The sequence below is a fragment of the Dunckerocampus dactyliophorus genome, chromosome 2, assembly GCF_027744805.1.
Source record: "Dunckerocampus dactyliophorus isolate RoL2022-P2 chromosome 2, RoL_Ddac_1.1, whole genome shotgun sequence".
In the NCBI taxonomy this organism is placed as follows: Eukaryota; Metazoa; Chordata; class Actinopteri; order Syngnathiformes; family Syngnathidae; genus Dunckerocampus; species Dunckerocampus dactyliophorus.
In genome coordinates, this window is record NC_072820.1 from 7027614 (window position 1) to 7048258 (window position 20645).

Sequence of the window (20645 nt, forward strand, 5' to 3'; positions counted from 1 at the left end):
AATGAAAATCTTATTCTGTTCATTCTCCCAAGGAAAAGAAAGAAAAACACAAGAAAGAATAAGAACATAAGAAACATAAACACATATACATAAATACCAAGAAATTAAGCAACAACAACAGAAGAGACATTAATGCAAGTAAATAATACAAATAAATAAATAAATAAATAAAGTGCTATGAGTGTGTGTTGCGTGTGGCGTGTCTGAGTGCTTCATTGAGAAGCCTGATGGCCTGTGGGTAAAAGCTGTTTGCCAGCCTTGTGGTCCTGGACTTCAAACTCCTGTAGCGTCTGCCTGACGGTAGGAGTGTGAATAATGAGTGTTGTGGATGTGTGCTGTCCTTGATGAGGTTGTGTGTTCTGCGTAGGACTCTAGATGTATAAATGTCTTGCAGTGAGGGGAGGGCTGCCCCAACAATGTTCTGTGAGGTCTTGATCTTCATAAATTGCGTGTGGACCGAAAATGGCAAAGTGGACTTTAATGAGCGTATCATAACATTCCTCAGCAAGCAACCACGCAAGTATGCCGCCTAGGGGCTGACAGCAGCATGTCAATAAATATGAATGGATGATGTCTGTTTGGAAGCGAGGCGTTGGCATCATTGCCAGCTCATTGCTTTTCTGAATTTTTCTTGCAGAAAAGTCCAATCAGTTGGAATAAATAAGTGCTTTGACTGTCAAATGCTCTGAAAGTTATCGGTCCCATATGAGACATGCACATGTATTTCTTGGATAAACGTGGCTTCCAAGTAAAAATGTGAATTATATTTTTTGTGGGTGTGAAAAGATCCCCAGTCGTCTCCTAGTCTCCAACTGAAAACACCGTCACGTGCACGCCAGGCAACACCGTCACGTGCACGCCAGGCCACTAGTTGGCAATGCAGGCTCGCCAGCTGCCTGTCGTCTTGGACAAAACCTTTTTTTTTTTTTTGTTCAGCAGTGGTTTTCGTCTTGCAACTCTGCCATGCAGGCCGTTTTTGCCCAGTGTCTTTCTTATGGTGGTGTCATGAACACTGACCTTAACGGAAGCAAGTGAGGCCGGCAGTTCTTTGGATGTTGTTGTGGGGAATTTTATGACCTCTTGGATGAGTCGGCGCTGCGCTCTTGGGCTAATTTTGTTTGGCCGGCCACTCCTGGGAAGGTTCACCACTGTTTCTTGTTTTCGCCATTTGTGGATAATGGCTCTCACTGTGGTTTGCTGGAGTCCCAAAGCGTTAGAAATGACTTTACAACCTTTTCCAGACTGATAGATCTCAATTAATCTCAGTTAAGTTATGTTTTAACGGCGGGGGCGATCACTTTTTCGCACAGGGCCACATAGGTTTGGATTTTTTGACGATAAAATGTAAAAAAAGTTTCATTTAAAAACGGCATTCTGTGTTCAGATGTGTTGTCATTTAGTATTTCGTTGTAGTGTGGCTTTGGGGATGTTTTTGATTGTTGGAGAGCAAGCTAACTATCTAGCTAGCAGCCGCGTTTTACTCTTTGGGGTGTGCGCGTGAGCGTGTGCTGAATGTGTCTAATTCCTGTCCAGGCCTGTTGTTGTTGAGGAGCCCACGCGCATGTCCTCTCCACACTGCAGTTTGACTCTACTTGGGCTGTTCCAAAGCCACCTCTGTGTCCCTCCATTGTGCACCAGAACACAACGCAGTGTGGTCGGGACGTGCGGACACACGGCCAGCTAAGCTACACCTACAATAACGATGCCACTGTCGCATGGTTAATATGCAGATCATGTTATGTGAATGGAACATTGTTGCTTTTTTTGGAGGTTTTTTTTTTGTCTTTTTCAAGAGGGTTACTGTATATAGTCGAAATAGGTGGGTTCCATTACGTGCGTTGTTAGCTGCCTCGTGCTAGCTGTTTTTCTCTGTTTAGAACGCACACAATGGGAAAAGACGTGTTCGTGTTTCACGTAAGGATTGTGGATGATGGGCAAAATTCCGAAAAAAAATTTCTTTCCCATACGCTGTGATGTATTGCTGATTTAACCACCCGCACACTTAAAGCAAGCATTTCAATGCATCTCATTATTAAACATGTCACATCCTCCCCAAGGGAATTGTATCTTCTGCTCAGTTTGTGACAGGCTTGTTGTCTCTCTCGTCGTCGTCCTCTTTAATAGAGGTGACATTTGAGTTTGCTCCTGCACTGATTAAGTTTTTACATTTCACATTGCAGCAACTCTTGATAAAGGTCGGGGGCGAAAACCCGTCTGCGAGATGCAGGTGAAACACTTAGTTTTTCTCCAACAGCAGCAACACTATTGTGAAACCAGTATCTTCCGTTCCGAGTGTTTTGCATCTTAGGAGGCCCATTTGAATTTCAAAGTTCATTCTGCTCATCTTTTCAGCGAAGTGATACAATCAGCCCCATATTGTCGTATCAAAGCGTCACGGGGCTATTAGCAACCACGCAGCCTGGTGATTGAGTCCATTTGCGGAGCTGGTCGATAAATAGGTCGCTCTGTGATGGCAACAGGGCCCTTTTGGACATGTGCAGCACAGTGATAGCTGTTGACCAGTACAAAATCCTAATCAGTCATCAAATACAGTACATGAGGCTTCCTCCTACTTTTCCAAATAATCACCTTCTTGTTTCCCATCCTGTTTTTATATTCTAAGTCCAATCATAATTAGCTGTGGAAAGATCCTTTTAATTAACTCATATTACTGCTTTTTTATTTGTTTGGTGCAGGGGGCATTTCTCTCCTGGAGTTGGATGAACTGTGAATATGAAAATAAGTCCAAAGTCTCATTAAAGCAGAAATACTTTCCAAAATAAAGGGACAGCATCTCCTCTGATGTTATTGTTATGTGAAGAACGAGATCATGAATTGTAAGAGAACATCCATGCTTTCATGAAATAGTACTGCTGCAGACCCGTCATTGGAATTAGGAGATATTCACATTTACGATCATTTGCTAAATTATACATTAATGAACAAGAATTATCATCAGTGTTCAAATAAAGCACAAAAACAATCCACAATACAGACAGTTGGTAGCAAAAATTAGGACTCAAGTACAGTGGAACCTTGAGCAGCGTCACTAATCTGTTCCAGGAGGTCCGAAACTTCCTCAATTGTCCCCATAAGATATCATGTAAAGCCAAAAATATGAACACCAAACACGTTTTTATAGTTTTACATGCAAAATGCATGAAATGCATATAAATGAGGAATGAAAAGGATAAACATTGTCTACCGTCAATGAAGATGTGATGCCTCGGCCACAGTGATGAAACTGTCCGCGCTCGTGAGGGACTGTCTTGGCTGACACGTCTCTTCCGCACTGCGTGGAAGTCGGGAACAGGACCTCTGGATTGGCAGACCGGGTTGGTGGTCCCCCTTCCTTAGAAGAGTGTGTTCCAACCATAGGGGGATCACATTCCTCAGCCTTCCTGGGAAAGGCTTTTCCAGGGCGCTGGAGAGAAGGGTACGACCGTTAGTCGAACTTCGGTTACAGGAGGTGCAATGTGGCTTTCGTCCCGGTCGCAGAACAGTGGACCAGCTCTACACCCTTGCAAGGGTACTGGAGGGGACGAGGAGTTTGCTTAACCGGTCTGCATGTGCTTTGTAGGCTCGGAAAAGGCACCCCGCCTCTCACCCCAAGTCAGCTGGGATAGGCTCCAGCATACCTGTGACCCTTGATATTCTGGTAAAGTTACGGCTTTTTGCTGTTAGATTACAACTGTTTTCTTTTAATATTTTGCCTCTGTCATTTTAAAATCACTGCTGATTTTTTTCCATTTTTGCTGTTTTGTTTTTTTTTTAGTTAATTTATATTTTCAGAATGTTCCACAGGCAAATGAGAAACACTTTCTGGTGTGCGGTATTATGCAGGATACACAATCATTACTTTCAGTCCACCACAACTGACTTAATTTCATGACAATTAATGGATGAATCTTCCAATGCATTAAAAGGGTTTTCTATAATTTGTATGTTAATCTCTTCTCCCACCAGTGACCGCCAAGCCGTTATCTCCTCATCTTCTCATCCCCTCTAGAAGTAGTGGTCCTATATTTTTCAGCCTTTCTAAAAGTGTAGTTCCCTGGTAGAATTGCACTAAAGTGTGCTTCATGTAAAATGTTTCATGCATTTTCTACTGTATTCCTCTCGCATCATTCATGACCCATTAGCGCTCATCCTATCCTGCTCATGTCAAGGTCAGAACATTTGCTTTTGATCATTTTCAGACATCGACCCATTGAATGCGCTGTGGTTGATGTGAACGGATGAATAAAACATTCATCAATGTACTTCCATAGTGATTCAGCCTTCCTTATTCAGTGTAATGTGCTTCAGCACAGAGGTCTGAGTCCATTTGGAGCTGCTCTGTGTTTTCTGACTCAGGTTGCTGCGCTGGGTCATCTCTATGCCCGAGCGTAGCGGCCAGGTGTTTCTATAGCACGTGATGTGGCTGAACATTTCCCTGAAACGGGTGGACATGAGGTTGTAGAGGATGGGGTTGATGGCGGAGCTCAAGTAGAAGAAGACACCCGAGACAATGTGAACGTGCTCGAAGATCTGGATGTGCTGCTCTACGGACGCGTCCATGAAGCTCCACATCAGACGGTCCGCATGGAAGGGAGCCCAGCAGAGGCCGAACACAACCACCAACACACCTGCACAGAACAAATATACAGTATACTGTGAGGACGAGGCAAGACGTCGCTAAGCCTGCTCGTCCAGAATGCTGCTGCATGACTGCTGAATTGAAACGAGAGAAGAAGATTACTGTGCAGCTATTTAGCATTCTGGGATTAAAAAAAAAAATCAAAACATTTTGTGTCTCCATAGGCCGTTTACTGGAAGAAAACCCATCTCATTTGCGCTATGTTGGTTGCATAGAAAGTAGTCAGAAGCAAACATGCAGTGAATCAGCTTCATGCTCACACATCACAGACCAACAGGAGCCAATCAGCCCACATGCACAGACAATGTAAACATACCACACAGACGGTACCGAAATATGATGCTTACATAGTAACGTGCATGCTTTACACGCATGTGTAACCCGCAAGGCATGCTGGGTGCTTCCAGCATATAAAATACTATTGTTTGCATGTATATTAGTGTGCGGGTGTTTATTTCATTGCCTGCATAGTCCGTGTGGTGCAGTTACGTTGTGTGTTCCACATCCACATATGTTACGTGTTATTTTTGCACTGTGAGTGATCAAAATAGACATTTTTATGGGTGTCTCATGCTTTTTTTTTGCTATTCATGAGTGGTCTGACTCTAAATTATTCATTTTAAATAGTCCGACAATTGATCAGTCCTGCGTGTATCTTTTCGCTTAAGGTCTTTTTCACACGGATATGCTGCAAAATACATAACCTTTAGACGCAGGAGGCCGTCCTGCCTCGGTTACGCATCCAAAGCTAGCAAATTTATTGTCAGCCCCCCCCCCACCCCCCATTCCATGTTTTTTGCGACAGGCGCCCTGAAAAAAATGCAGAAATTCGACCCCTCGGAAAAGTGACGTTTTCTGGCATTTTTGGGTCCAGCTGGGAACCCTAATGAGGGTGTGAGAAGCTTACCTCACCTCCCGGACCAGAAAAGTACAGTTAACGCGAAAAAATGAAAAAATGCAATTTTGCAACCTGAAAAAAAATGCAGAAAATCCTCTCCTCGGAAAAGTGCTGTTTTCTGTCATTTTTGGTTCCTGCTGGGAACCCTGATGCGGGTGTGAGAGGCTTACCCCACCTCCTGGACCACAATAGTACAGTTGAAGCGGCACAAAAGAAAAAAAGAAGAGAGATTTCGCGATAGGTGCGGACCTGAAAAAAATGCCGAAAATGTATCAGAAAAGTGCCGTTTTCTGCCATTTTTGGGTCATGCTGGGACCCCGATGAGGATGTGAGAGGTTTACCTCACCCCCCAGACCAGAAAAGTACAGTAAAAGCCACATGAAAAAATGTGACTTCGCAACAGTTGCGGACCTGAAAAAAAAGGCCGAAATTCCACCCCTCGGAAAAGTGACGTTTTCTGGCATTTTTGGGTCCAGCTGGGAACCCTAATAAGGGTGTGGGAAGTTCCTACCACCTCCGTCCACATGCACTAAAAAGGGGCTATTGGATAGTGTTGTGGTTCACAGAGATGACAGTCATGTGATGGGCCCAGGTTCACTTCCTGGTCTTGATAGGTGGCCAGTCCAGGGGCGCCCGTCAGTTGGGGTTTAAAATGGAAACACGGATGGAAAGTTTACCTACACAGCATTTTGGTGACTTGAAAGTTGCGTTCATTCAGCTTCTGCCTGTGAGGTCTGCTAAGGGTTTCTGGTCCAAAGCCACACCTGTCATCCACGGTCATCGTCACCCTCTCCCTGTGCAGCTCGAAACCGATAAGTAGGTAGAGGATGCTGATGATCAGCATGGGAAAGATGAAGAAGGCCAGCGTGGAAATCAGGATGATCAGGTTGTACATCCATTTGGGCTTGACCAAATCTGAGAATTGAGAAGTAACAATGAGGGATACAATGGATGGCAGGAGATGTGATTTACCTGGAGACGTTTGAGACAAGTTCTGTACGCACGGCAGATGGCGGAACGGGGGAAGTGTCGTCCGAACCTCGGAGGCAGCACCACAATCCCGTGCAGGCTGGTGTTGGGAACAGAGCACAGCATGGAGAGCAACCACAGCACGATGATGACCCTCTTGACGTGAGAGGACGTTGCCATGTGTTTGACCTTGAGGGGGTGCACCACGGCCAGGTAGCGTTCCACGCTGAGCGCCGTGACGTTGAGGATGGAGGCGAAGCAGACGGTCTCAAACAGAAAGATTTTGAAATTGCAGCCTCCCTCCCCAAGCAGGAAGGGATAGTTCTGCCACATCTCGTAGAGCTCCAGCGGCATGCCCAGCAGCAGCACCAGCAGGTCCGACACGGCGAGGCTCAACAGGTAGTAGTTGGTGGGCGTCTGCATCACCTTGTAGCGCAAGATGACCGCACAGGTGAGGGAATTGCCCAGAACGCCCACCATGAAGATGATCAGGTAGGTGACACAGACGGGAAGGAACTTCGGGGACCTCGGCGGCCCCAGTTGCCTGGCAAGATATTCCTCCTCGCTCAAGCACATTTCATCCACTTCCTGCTCAGTGGCGTTCTCCAGCAACCAGGAGATGTTCACTCCACACAGCACAGCTGCATCTGGACACCCGACATCGCTGGAGACATCGGTACGGAAAAGACTTGCACGGGAGCAGTTTAGCTCCGGCATCTTGCCAAGGATCCCTCCTGTGTTCCAACAATAACAACGCAATCAGGGGGAGGCAGTATGTTTTTTAACGTGTACAAATACACAGATGGTTCACTTTGACGTACAAGTAGCTGCAGAGGGCTACAAAATGTGTTATTCATAAATAAATGGGAATTTACGGGACTTCATTGAAATTATGTGGGAATTTGCAGAATTATCAGTTTGCCTGTCATCGGAATTGAAATCAATTGCAAACAAAGCGAGATGTTCTGCTTCCAAACGTCTGTTGGTGAATGGAGCATTTTGGGCAAGTAACTAGAATGAACTATGCCCATTTTTACTGTATTTTATTCAAAGACAGATAAATGACAAGAAACGATTCCCAAATCAACTTGCTGATCAAATGGCGTTCGTACATTATAGATCTAATTGATCTTTTCTCTGGAGTTTTTCCAGAGAGATGATTACATGGCTGTTTGACGTGTGTGGGAAAAGGCAGTGCGCTAGCATGAATTAACTTGAGACAAATGTGCACATTAGCACACAATAAGTCATCAAAACTTACCTTTATGCATTCCCACATAGTATCAGCTTTTGAGACCAAATATGAGGTGAAAGAAAAATGGTAAAAATACAGTAGTAGTCTATCTGTGCGGCGAGAGAAAGTTAGCACACGCACAATGGACATGCGTCAAGTGAGACGGATGTAACAGAGAGAATCCGGCCACTTTTCAAAATAAAGCATCATGGAAATTATTTTTTCTTTCTGTGCGGCCCGGAGGTTGGGGATCACTGCAAAATACTGTAAGTAACATGTTATCATGAATGTACATGGTCAAGGCAGGTATATAAAACCTTATTGGAGGTTTTTGGAGGTGTTTTAATAGCTTTGTAGGCGGCATAGGCGTGTCCCATTACGTGCAGCAATGACCTGCCTATATCTATCTGTTTTTATATCTTTAGAATGCCCAGAAAAGACAAAGACATGTGTGTCTCACATAAGGATTGTGGGAAAACATTTTTTTTAAAAGGTGCAATTTTCCTTTAATACCTATTAACTTGTGTTTTCAGGCCAGAAATGTCCAGCAATTGAACAGAAAAGTTCTCCACCTTTGCAGCTTCACTCCACAGGAAAGTTTGAATGGGCACTCGAGGAAAAAAGGCAATTGTGAAACACATTATGTCAATCCCTGTTGTCTATCTATGCAATGCATTTGATACGATAATTTGCGATGATGCCCAAATCGAAAACACCCTTGTGTTGATGTGACATACAAAAATGTCCTTTTAATGAATTGGACATTGCTGGAGTAAATCCACTCTCATCCATGTCGATTGATTGTCCTAAAAGCGAGCTTTAGTTAACTACTTAAGCGGACTGCATTGATCAACTCAGTGGTCAGTGGTGTCACAGATAGAACCGGGATTCAGAAATAATAATAATTTTTAAAAAAGGAATTTATTGTACAATCCTCTTATTTTTTCCCCCCTGGTAAAATATTCACATAACCTTGCCCTCACATTAAAAATGCATCTTCATGTACTTTAACATGTGACACATTCATACAGACGTTGGATTTTTTTCATATTGGATTAAACATGCAGAATACTTAGAGGTGAATAGAGGAAGAAGATTAAAAAAAAAACCACACACCTGCAGATTGTAGTCCTCAAGGAAATGGTGGTGTTGTTCTTGGTGAAATGAACATTAGTCGAAGGTGTGGGAGGAAAAGGAGGCTTTTCGTATTCCTGTGGGTTCGGACGGTGTAGCGTGTGCTCTTCGACCCTCAGTGTGTCAAGGCTGCTTCAGATTACACTGTTTGAGCTCTCACTCTCCCTTTCTCTCTCTCTCTCGCTCTCTCTCTCCCTCTGCATCCGTCCAGGCGAGTCTTCTCCACACCAGCTCAAGTAAGTGGCCAACAGGTCCTCCGCCTGCAGGCTCCAGTGCCCGAGAGAGCGAGTGCTTTAGTCTGATGACTTGAAGATACTTTTAGAAAGTGTGTTGAGTATAAAGTATTCAAAGTATTCAACTAGCATGATTGTTGTTATGTCAAGACGACACATTTTCCCACAGAATCTGCTCATTGAATGCATCTACCAACGTCCAATCAGGTTTACTGACTTGGACTTGCATTTCTTTACTTAAGACTGGAGACATGCAAAACACTGACCATCTCCCACCTCTGCTAGCAGTCGTCATGGAAGCACTGTGTTGTCATGCAGTGGAGCAGCATCCGATGCAACAGGCGGATTGTGAAAGGAGCAGGCGGTATCGGGATATCGGGATATCGTCACTGCAAAAATCAGCTGGGGTGCTTGGTTGTGTAGGCAACAGGTTATTTTTTTCACACTAGCGATGTGTCTACGCAGACCTCCCACAGAGAAACACACTGCACACCTTCCCTGCACCCATCTGTGAATTTAATTTCTTGAGGACAATCTTTCATCGTCGGTCCTAAATACAGTGGAACCTTGGTTAGCGTCATTGATCCCTTCCAGAAGAGTCCGACTCAAACTGAAACATACTCTAACCAGAGTTGTGGACTCGAGTCACAGTTTTGATGACTGTGGATCCGACTTGACCATATCATCAAAGACTTGCAACTGGACTTGGATTTTGACATCAATTGACTTGACTTCAACTTTAGGCTGATGACTTGAAGGTCGACCATCAGTTTCACAGGCTGCTGTGCAAACGGAATAGACAACAGGTGGACAGCAAGACACCCCCGATAATAACAAGAATAATGATAATATTAATACATTTGATTTCCGTTGATCATTTTTGTGTGATTTTGGACAAAGTATTTAATAAGAATATTGCATTCATTCCGAGCTAAGATGTGTTTTTTTGAGGAGTATGTGTCATTTCCAGCAAGACACCACATTTTCCCACAGAATCTGCCTCATTGAATGCATCTGATAACGTCCAATCAGGTTTAAGAACAAACAGCGAGAGCGTGGCTGTGAGTTGCAGACTTCCGGAGAGTGGTAGTGATCAACAGCGAGGATGATTTCATTTGGTATTTGGTATTTTATTTGGTAAACATTTAACGGTGTTTATGAATTGAAAGGACTTTGAAGCCGATGACTTCAGACTTGACTCGACCCGTCTTGACCTTGACTTGAGACTCGACTTGGACCTGCGCGTCTTTACTTGAGACTTCGGAGTAAAGACTTGAGACTTACAAAACACAGACTTTCTCTCACCTCTGACTAACTAAATTACATTTTTCCATAATAAATAATATAAATCCAATGAATATGTTCCAAACACCCAAAGATGTTCACACAAACCACTTTTTAATAGTTTTACAATTGTGGTTTTACATGCAGAAAACCATTCGAAAGACTAAAAGTGGCGTGTTTTCTTACCTTCTTTGTCAAATTGCTGGCACTTGCAACTTTCTTTGGCTCTGTTGTGGGTTATTTTGCAGCCATGATCAATAAGAAAAGCAGAGACTAACTGACGGATTTTCTAAGATCCGGTTTCCATTTTGTTGGCAAGCTAATAAGCGGCTGCAAGGACGTTGGGTGGTTTAGTGATAAAAACACATTCCAAACACAGTTGGACTCACAGAGTGTATTAATAACACAAGATGTGCGCCATAGCGTGCGCTAAGCGGAAAAAACCCTCAACGTTAACCAAAAAACACGCTCACCTGTCAATATGCTAAGTGAGGTTCTACTGTATAGTGCAGGGGTATTCAACGAAAATTCAAATAGGTCCAGATACAGCAAATGCCCTCAAGCTAAGGTCCCCACAAGGATGAGCTGCGGGCCGAAAATGCACTTAGGATACACCTGGGCTAGGGTTGACAACCGCTGACCCGCAGGATCAGGATTGGAGTGGATTTGCCACATTTTATGTTTGCTTTTCTATTTTGTACTTTGTTTTTGTCCCTGCCTTTTCCTGGCCTGTTTTTTATTTTTTCTTTGCAGATGTCATTGCTGTGGCTTGAGGTGGGACAACAGGGCGCATCTGGTACTGATTGCTTTCCTCTCCACTTAAGGTGAGATGCCGGTTCTTTGTTCGACACCTGCTGTCACACTTGTATGGGCTTCTTTGCTCGGCCTCGTGGATTCTTGTTGCAAGCGTGTCTCTTTGCTGGTAAACTTTCCCCTGAACCTTTTGGACAACTGCTTGTGAAGCATCTCACGCAGGTTTAGCGCAGTTGCTTCCCAGCCTTCCAACTTGTCTGCATTGTTGACCTTTTGCTTCCATAGTGTTTTTTTCTGTTAGTTTTTTGCCAACACCGTCGCCTTTTGTCAGTGTACTTTTGCTTTTGTTGATACTTTGCTTTATTAAAAGATTCAAAGTGATTTGTCAGCTTCCCAAGGCTGCATCTGGGGTCCAAACCTTTATCTCTCTCTCCTGCCGGCTGCCACTTCTGTCTCCACCATTGCTCCACCCACTACGCCATCTGATTGGTCGAGCAAGCCGAAGCACGCGTTAGTGGCAGAGCCAATCTGAAGCGGACGCTGTCCTCACACACACACACACACACACACACACACACACACACACACACACACACACACACACACACACAGCTGAAAGGGATGCTTTCTTGTTTGCAGAACATCCTGAGGGCAAACACACATCTCAAGGTAAACTCTCTCAAAATTGTAATAAACATCCCAGTGCTCTACATCTCGCAACTACTGCTAATGTTACAGCGAGCAGCAGAATAAAGTAAGAGCGGAGTAAACGCAAGCTCGAAGTACTTGAAAAAAGGCAAACAGTCCGTGATAGTAAAAGCATGTGTGCGTATTAAACTCAATTCACTTGTTTTATTGGAGGGAAGCACGTCAAGGTGGAGGCTGGCTAGCGTACCATAACATTAGTTTGCCGGTCGGGCTCTAAAAGCTCAGCAGACAATATATTAGCAATGGGGAGAATGTATGTAATGTAGAGAATAGCGTGTGCTCACGACTACTACAGTACAAGAACGTAACATTAAGAGCGGAGTAAACACAAGCGGCAACTTTGCTAGCTCGTAATACCTCCCGATATATGGAGTATGTATTATTATGGAGCATTATGAGGAGAGGTGTGAAAAGATTATGACTGCTAAAAGCAACAGTCGCCGCCAATACAAGAAGAGATGCTTCTGAGTCTAGGAACTCCTTGCCCTTCTGGAGCTATTTTTCTATCTGTTTGGTTAAATAAACATGCTTTAGGCAGTTAAACGCTACACTTTTGATATATATACAGTATATGTCTATATCGGTCATCGGCCTTAAATACTAATAATAGGTATCGGTATCGGTCCTGACAAACCCATACCGGTCAATCTCTAGCTACTGTGCAATTTTCTCTTCTTAAATCGCCGTGTGTGTTTATTTTTCTGTTGTCTCCAGCTCCAACTAAAACACCCCTATAGTCACCCTTACACTCATATTACCCAACATAGTAGACATGAGAGTAAATAAGCCATTTAAGACAGAAACGAGCCTTGTGCTTGTGTGTATCGCTATAAAGGTATTCCCTAGGGGAGCTGAGTGGCGGGCGGACAGGAAGTGAGTTTTAGGATGGCACGGGTTATGGCCGCAACAGTGTGTTTTTATCAGGGATTATTTTGCCTGCAAAAAAGCCTGTCGTTCCGGCAATCGAGTCTGGCGTGTGTGTGTCTCACCGAACACTACAGGAATATTAGTGACACCGAGGTACCAGTGTAGAATACTACCATCATTTAGGCAAAAAATAAGTTAAATTTGCTTCAATACGCATATTTTTTAAATTAATAACTTTTTAATCACTTTTTTTATTTAACACAAAACAATACGGGTGCATTTTCATATGTTTTTGCATGCCTAACCAACGCATGACGCTTTAAACTGTTGAAGTTCTACTATATATATATATATATATATATATATATATATATATATATATATATATATAAATTGTTATACGTTGCCATTTAGGATTCAATAGGACTAGCTTTCAAACCACAGTCGCCTGTGCCAAGTGCGTTACCCACTACATCAATCAGCCGCTTAAAAAAAATGAACCCTTGCATTATACATAAGTGGCAAGTAGTAGAGTATGTGAGTTCCTTATTGGCTGAATTGCAGCATTAATAGTTTCACCTTATAGGGAACAATAGCAGCTCACTGCTCAATGCACAGTGTGAACTCTCGTCCTGCCTGTTGCATGGCAATACATCCAGGCTGGCAAAATGATCTAATTGATTTTGATTTATTGTGTGATTGATTCATTAATTTATTATCGACCCAGGTCTAGTGCCTTGTCACATTTTTTAACCTCTCGAGATCTTGTGAAACCCCCTAATTATTAGTATCAACATTTCAAGTTTACATCATGATGTTTTGCTCTATTTTTCCACTTTTGCTGGATTTTTGGTTATTTTATTTCTGCGATGAGGTACGTTCCACAGACTGCCCTTGCGCTTTGGACACCAATGTGTGTTTCGTCAGTAAGACAGACAACTGAGGAGTGTGTCCAAGCTCTCCCTTCTTGACTCTGTCAGCTGGTCAGCGGTTGGGTTGCATTGTGGAGGGGTTTATGCAGCTTTCAGACCGGCATTGCACGATGATACTTCTGCACAATCGGAGGTGGAACTCTACTTCTGCTCGCCTGTGAGGCGGACACTTCACCTCTGTTGACCGCTTGTATTTAATTACCGAATAAATACGTGACGCAAGAATCACTTGTCTTTCACTTTTAATGGGCCTTACTCCCTAAATATAGCGAACATGTCGTTAAATTGTCAACACGGATCTCTTCTACGTATGAGGTGTGTTGTGAAGCGAAGTTGGCTGCCACAGTATCATTATTAATGACGCAAGACACCCACTTAACCCTTTATCTTTCAAAACATTGTCACTGATACGCCTGACTTTCATGTATTGATCGGACAAATGTTAAGTAACTTTGATCAAATGTACAAGTAGAATTACAATAGCTTCTGCTTGGACATTAACACAGCGGCGCCTGTGCAACTTCCATGGAAAAACCAGCCACGCATCATGAGCGAGTGACGCTGATGCTGGGAACACGGAAGGAGGCTGGATTGCAAGGTTTATGATTTGCGTAAAGCACTTAATGTGCGGTTCCAATAATGCCTCGCACACTGCCACTTCCATACTACGTGCATTATTATTCAGGCTGCCCTGTTCTCGCAAGACAGCTTTTCTTTAAACGAGAAATATCGTCACGTTGCAATCTTGCGTACAGACATTTGTACTCTATCAACTAACTTATGAACACTCAGACACAATATCATCATGCTTACTTTGCATTTTACATGCTTTCTTTAATATTATACAATTCTTTTTTGTAATTTATTTAGTAATTTACTTTTTTGCCTTCTAATTAACTGAGGGCTGAGGCCCACCGGTGAACTCCTCACTACGCCTTCCTGTGAGTAGTATGGAATGGATGGATGGATTCTTAAGGTGCTGGTCAAAGGTCGCTCCTCCTCTCTCGCTATGTTTCTCTCCCGCATCAGTCTGTCTTATTTCCAGGCTTTCTCAGACTCCTGATCATTCACTACTTCCATTCAACTGACTTTATCTGACATTTTCTCTTCTGGGGAGATATTTAGCCTTCATTATCTTGGTATGTGTGTCCATCGCAGCGTTCTACTGCCTCATCCTCCATTCGATTACTTTTCCGTCTGAAAGACCACAGCGGTGCAGCAGTGTGGAAAGAAAGGTTGAAGATTACTTTGACCTTGAAAACACATGGCCTGAGTGTCACGACATATAGCACTATATATTCTCAATTTTCGTTTGTTTCCACCTATGACTACCTAACTAAAAGCAATATTAAATATTTACAAATATAAAAAAAGTATTTCTAAATGAAGGATTGCTAATTTGCAGCTCATGGGCTCATTGTAGTCCACAGGCCATTTTTTTGTTAGATTAATTATTCAGTGTTTATCATGGAATATTTTCATAGAGCATAGAAAACCTGTTTAAGAGCTTCTAAATACATTTTTTCGCATTATTAGAGCCCTCTGGACATGAAATAACACTCCTATAGTCACTTTTACACTTGTATTACCCAGTATAATTGACACAATAATAGAAAATAAGAAGTAAATTAGACATAAATAAGACATTACATGCAGGAGACTCACAGCATTGACTTGGTGGCCACTGTCTCTACAATGTAACGTTTCTGATACCTAGTGGCCAGTGTAGTAGAATACTACTGCGATGGCGTAAAGAACACATATGCAGTGAACATTCACACAGGAGCTGCTGTCTGCCGCGACTCATGCCAGTCACTGACACTCTCCACACTGCGGACCATGCTAACACTCAGCAACTCTACAGTAGCTAGCCAGCTAGTGACGTCATACACGTCACTTCCCAGGACCTGCGCACACAAGGTCACGGATGTACATGTAACATTTCTAAATACCTTATATTTGTATTTTCGTTCATTTAGCAATCTTTATAATTGAACGTGCTTAATTTGGGCCAAGAATACATACAATTCACTTACATATGCATATGTTTTCACTCATAATAGGCCGCATTCAACCACGAAACTGAAACTTTTGAAAAACCGCGATGGTGTGAGGGCGCAATGTTTGAACCGCAATGAAGTGAGGGATGACTGTACCGCAGCCTGAAGTAAATGACTCACAACCGAGTATCCTGCAATGCCCCGATGCAGCCATTTAAACTTGCAACCCATAGTGTACATTGTTCATATTTCAAATAATGACCACGGTGCATGTATTTCACACTAACAGGAAAAGGACACTCGGGAATATCATGCAGAACAGGTCGGTCAGAGATGCTATACAAGCAAGTGACAGCATGGTGATGTACTGTAATGCGGCTCTGCTCTTATACAATCAAGCATGTGTGACTGATGTCTCCTGGCAATGTGTGCAAACACAGGAAATGAATGTCACGAGAGAAGAGGATGTGAATCATGATTATTCTTATGATCACACTGGAAGCATGAGGGCCTTTAACAGGCACCACAACATGCTGGAGGCCTGATCGTTTTATGACTCACTCTGATGGTGCAGCCCTAAGAATATCAATGTGATTATTATTTTTCCCGTGATGCACAGCTGAGGCATTTTACTGACCAATGGCGGCTTCTCAGTTCTTGCACGTAGCAGGAATTGTCATACGTGTTCCTGTGTTTTGTGCATCGTTGCATTGTAAATGGAGCTCTCATGTTGAGGGCTGAGTTAAAGGTGCGTTAACAGGACGGACACTCCTGTCATTTTATGTTAGAAGAACAAAACAGACATTTTACTGCCATCTGCTGCTTTTTTCTTGCCATGACGCATATTCCTGCCGGCGACGAGAGCTGCTCACCCCACTTACCTTTATGAGATATACAGTACATTCTTTTATGTTATGTGTCACTGAAGTTTAAACTGTGTTCATTTGTACATACATATTTCATCCGAACTGACCACAAAAGTATACCCTGGACAAATTTTGACCAAAAGGGAATTTGACTGGGAAACATCTGGTTGGACATAATAATAATAATATTATTATTATTTTTAAAATGTTTCATATCTCCCATCCTATCTTACAATTTAAATTTAAAATCGAAGTAAAATAGCACACTTTTAAATCATTATTTTATTTATTAGTCTCACTTTGTGCCTTTTTCTAGTCAGGAGATACTCATTCACCACGTAAGAATACACTTCAATACCAAACCAGAGGCTTAACTGTACCTTGCAAAACAAATGTCACACTGCAATGAGGTGATTTTCTACATGCATAATCCCTCTCCCGTTATTTATTCTGCAGTCTTTTTAGTGCAGTTGTTGCCGTGCTTTGTCACAGTTGCGTACGTGAACACATTTTCACATTCTTATATGTCACCTATCCTGTTCAGGGGTGCAAGAAAGTGAGCATATTTATGAACATTTGTATAAAATACAGTATAGATGTAATACTGTATAGATAGTGTGACAGTATACTGTACTAGACTACAAAAATGTGTTGCCTATCGTGTTCAAGAAAGTCAAGTACAAAAAAAAAACATGAAACTTTAATGTGGAATAATATTTAGATTTTAGCGATTCATTCTGTGGATAGTTTCCTTATCTGTAATAATTGGAATAATAATAATAGAAAAAAGTGTAATTTGTAATAATTTTAGTATACAGCAGCATTTTTAACAGTCTGTATAGTTTCCGGTGATGCTCTCCGTTGCGTCATACTATGGGGTGTTTCTAATAAATACCCCTTACGTATGTAAAACAAAATGTACTTCCACCGTGTTACACTAGGAGGTGCTCATATTCTATGAGTGATGAAGCTCACAGCGCAGCGTCACAACACATCAGTTTGCTTCACGAGTGTCCCTACGCCAGATTCAATTAGCTTCCCCCTAACACTTGTGTTTGTGAAACAACCGTACATGTCAGTTCTCTCGGCCCGTGTCGCCCCCCTTTGCAGGGGTGAGGAGAAGTGGAGTGCTTGGAAGGGGCACGCAGTCATATGCGTTCTTCATCATCACCATTAGCTATGGAGTCATTGCTGCAATGTGCACTTTTTTTTTTTAGCCTTCAACCTTTTATGTGGGTTTATCCAGTCTTCGTCACTACAAAAAAACAACAACTCAGCCTTACTCGAGGCATTTTCCACATACACACACACGCACGCACGCACGCACACACAAAGGCCACCCAACAATCACCTGACCTCATGTTGAAATGGTGCTTTAAGGGCGCACAGTCAAATTAATTGTGTGTACTGCTAAAGTTCACAGTGGAGTAACTCAAACTCCTTCTACTGTTATTCCTCATGCCACATAATCTTTGACTCCTTACCTTTAGCAGGTAGATTACACGATAATAGAAAAAAAAAAATCAAATACAAAGACTGAAAAGGATCCAAAGTTCAAACCCACGGCATGTTCGCTCACTCTCTCGCTCTTAAATTAATGACAGCGGCAATTTTGTGCAAAATATATAATCAGAACGACTCCAAATAAGACAGGAACCCGTCCTGTAGTCAGAGAAGTTGCAGTAATAATGGAAGTGATGGGACAAACACATGGCCCGTAGCACGCGTACGACATAGCGCCGTCATGGACCGACTATAACGCGACCACTGCTTGCAGATTCATAACGATAACCAGCGCAATTCATAATAGAAATTAAACAGAAAGACCCAAAATGATCCAAAAGTCAAAGCGCGGCACGTGACAACGTCCGTGTGCATAATAAAGAAGTCATTTAATTCATGTGAGCACTGCTCTGTCAGAAATGAATGACAGCGGCAACCTTGGGCAAAATACATGATCAGAACGACTCGAAATAAGACTGGAAATAGTCCACCAAATGTGATAGACATTGCAGTGATTCAGCACAACAGATTGTGTCATTTAAGTAAGAAAGTAATACAAAATAAATAATCCCAACCACTCCAAATAAGACTGGAAATAGTCCACCAGTCAGAGAAGTTAAGCTAAAAAGCTCCCTTCATTTGCTCAGCAGTACAGCTTAATAATGCTCCACCAAAAAAGTCATTTGGAGCGTAGAATTTTGCCTGCTGTTATTAAGCAACCCCCACGGTTACAATGACTTGAAGTTTCTCTCAAGACCATCTTAATGTGCTCTGCCAATCAGCACAAGCACCTCTCAGGATTATGTCATTCAGTTCTTCATGACTGCAAACTCCAACCACATGATACGCATACACTGCCGATCATAAGTCAGCGTTAGTATCTCTGTAAGGACTGCATTTTTGTCACAACTCTTGAATTGGCTCTAATGTTGTGGCAGCTGAGTGTACATGTGCTTGGTGGGATCATTTGCTACTTTCACTTGTCCAAGTATCTCTATTTTAGGACCAAACATGAGCACAGTGGAATGTGTTCATGCTTCCATAAGATGATTCAAGAGGGGAAGGAGGGCTTCACAGTTCTGTGTTTGTTCTGCAGTAAAGCATTGTGAATTATTTTATGAACTTAACCACACAGAAAAAGCATCCATTTTGAACCTTATAATGTAGCATAACATACACAATCTGAGACACACTTACAAGCTGTTTGAGTATTCAATACCCAGACAAGCACTCTCATCCCAAACCAGTAAAGCAGTAGACCAATGCAAACAAAAGAAGCTGTTTGTTAAAAGAAACCGTTTCTCCCTGCTTGCCAGTATAAGGCTTAACAAACTCCGGCTGGTGTGGTGGACATTATGGGCTACCCGAACATGACGCCTGACTAAACATTAAAGTTCCTAAACGCCCAGCCGGCTCTGTGTGGCTCTATTCCCAGTGGTAGCACCATTTCCTCTGACTGCTGGCACAGTGTGTGTGCAGAGGGAGACAAATACTCATGTGGACCTTTTAGCTGGCTGACTGCCAAAGCCAGCAAGCGAAGTTCAGACACTTTGTCCTCTGCAGCAAAACCATCTGACACCAATTACCCCACCTGTACAGGAAGTGGAGCAGTGGTAGTCAATAGCGCCTCAGAAAAAATGCTAGAAACCAACAACAAGAGGGTCTGCACACTAAACCTAAACATCCCTTTCACGAATGTAACTTAAAAGGCACATACTTCATGCATCCTTTGTGTGGCCACCAGTCCTGTAACAGTGGATCTCGTATTTATATTATTTTCTTTCAGGCATTTTTAAAACAAGATTTGGGTGCACAGTTTTGAATTTATTTTGGATTGTTATCTAATTTATACAGGGTCATAATTTACACAGGTGGTCCTCGGGTACAAACGAGTTCCGTTCCTATCCTGTGATTCAAGTCGCGTTTTGGGAGAAAGTTATACCTAAATCAACTCCTATGCCGCTCACACTGTACACAGAACGCAGGAAGAACAGATAACATACACTAATAAAAAGATTACATCGAATAATTCAATCAAACAGTAATAAAAAGAGAACAACTCCTTACTTGTATCTCTGTGGTTGTCTTGCAGGCCTTCCTACCTTCTTAAAACATTGTCCCAGGATAGTCTGGAAGGATAACCTCCTCTTCTTCTCCCAGATCTGCTTGTAACAGCGCATGGAATCCATGACCCCCTCTAGCATTCATTAGGATTCAATAATCTTTATCCTTAATGATGGTTGCTACAGTTGATCGGTTGGGACCATAAGAGCGGCTAATATTGGTTGACGTGTCTGCTCTCATATCTTTTTATGGTGGTCATTTTTACTTCTGTTGTTGGCTTTCCTTTTCTTTGGTGTGCTGGCGCTTGGGAGATACAGCGAAGGACAAAACGTTACTAACAAGCAAGGTTATTTTTCCTCAGTGTGGCTGCGCAGGCTGTCACTGTGTTTGTCCGGCCCACACAAGGCATTCTTGTGCTGCCCGTGGTGCGTATTCTTCCTCCAGCACGTTCATTTAGGAGTTCATTTCAATTACTTTTTAATTTGTTTATGGGTGCGCGTTCAAAACCACAAAACGTAACATGGAACATCGTTGACGGAGGCCCACCTGTATGTGCTGGTG

General features: G+C 42.7%; 1 protein-coding gene across 2 annotated transcripts; it reads right to left on the bottom strand.

The window, feature by feature from the left end:
* Positions 1–2663: 2663 nt before the first annotated feature.
* Positions 2664–8965, bottom strand: LOC129171883 (neuromedin-U receptor 1-like). 2 transcript variants are annotated; one of them, XM_054760976.1, is made up of 4 exons: positions 8857–8965; positions 6542–7240; positions 6219–6452; positions 2664–4628 (listed from the first exon to the last, which is right to left on the bottom strand). In XM_054760976.1, the coding sequence occupies exons 2-4, from the start codon at positions 7221–7223 to the stop codon at positions 4276–4278; spliced, it is 1269 nt and encodes a 422-aa protein (XP_054616951.1). In that variant the 5' UTR covers positions 7224–7240; positions 8857–8965; the 3' UTR covers positions 2664–4275. The 2 variants fall into 2 exon arrangements, with proteins under 2 accessions (XP_054616951.1, XP_054616941.1); XM_054760966.1 differs by lacking the exon at positions 8857–8965 and adding an exon at positions 7768–7873.
* Positions 8966–20645: the final 11680 nt, after the last annotated feature.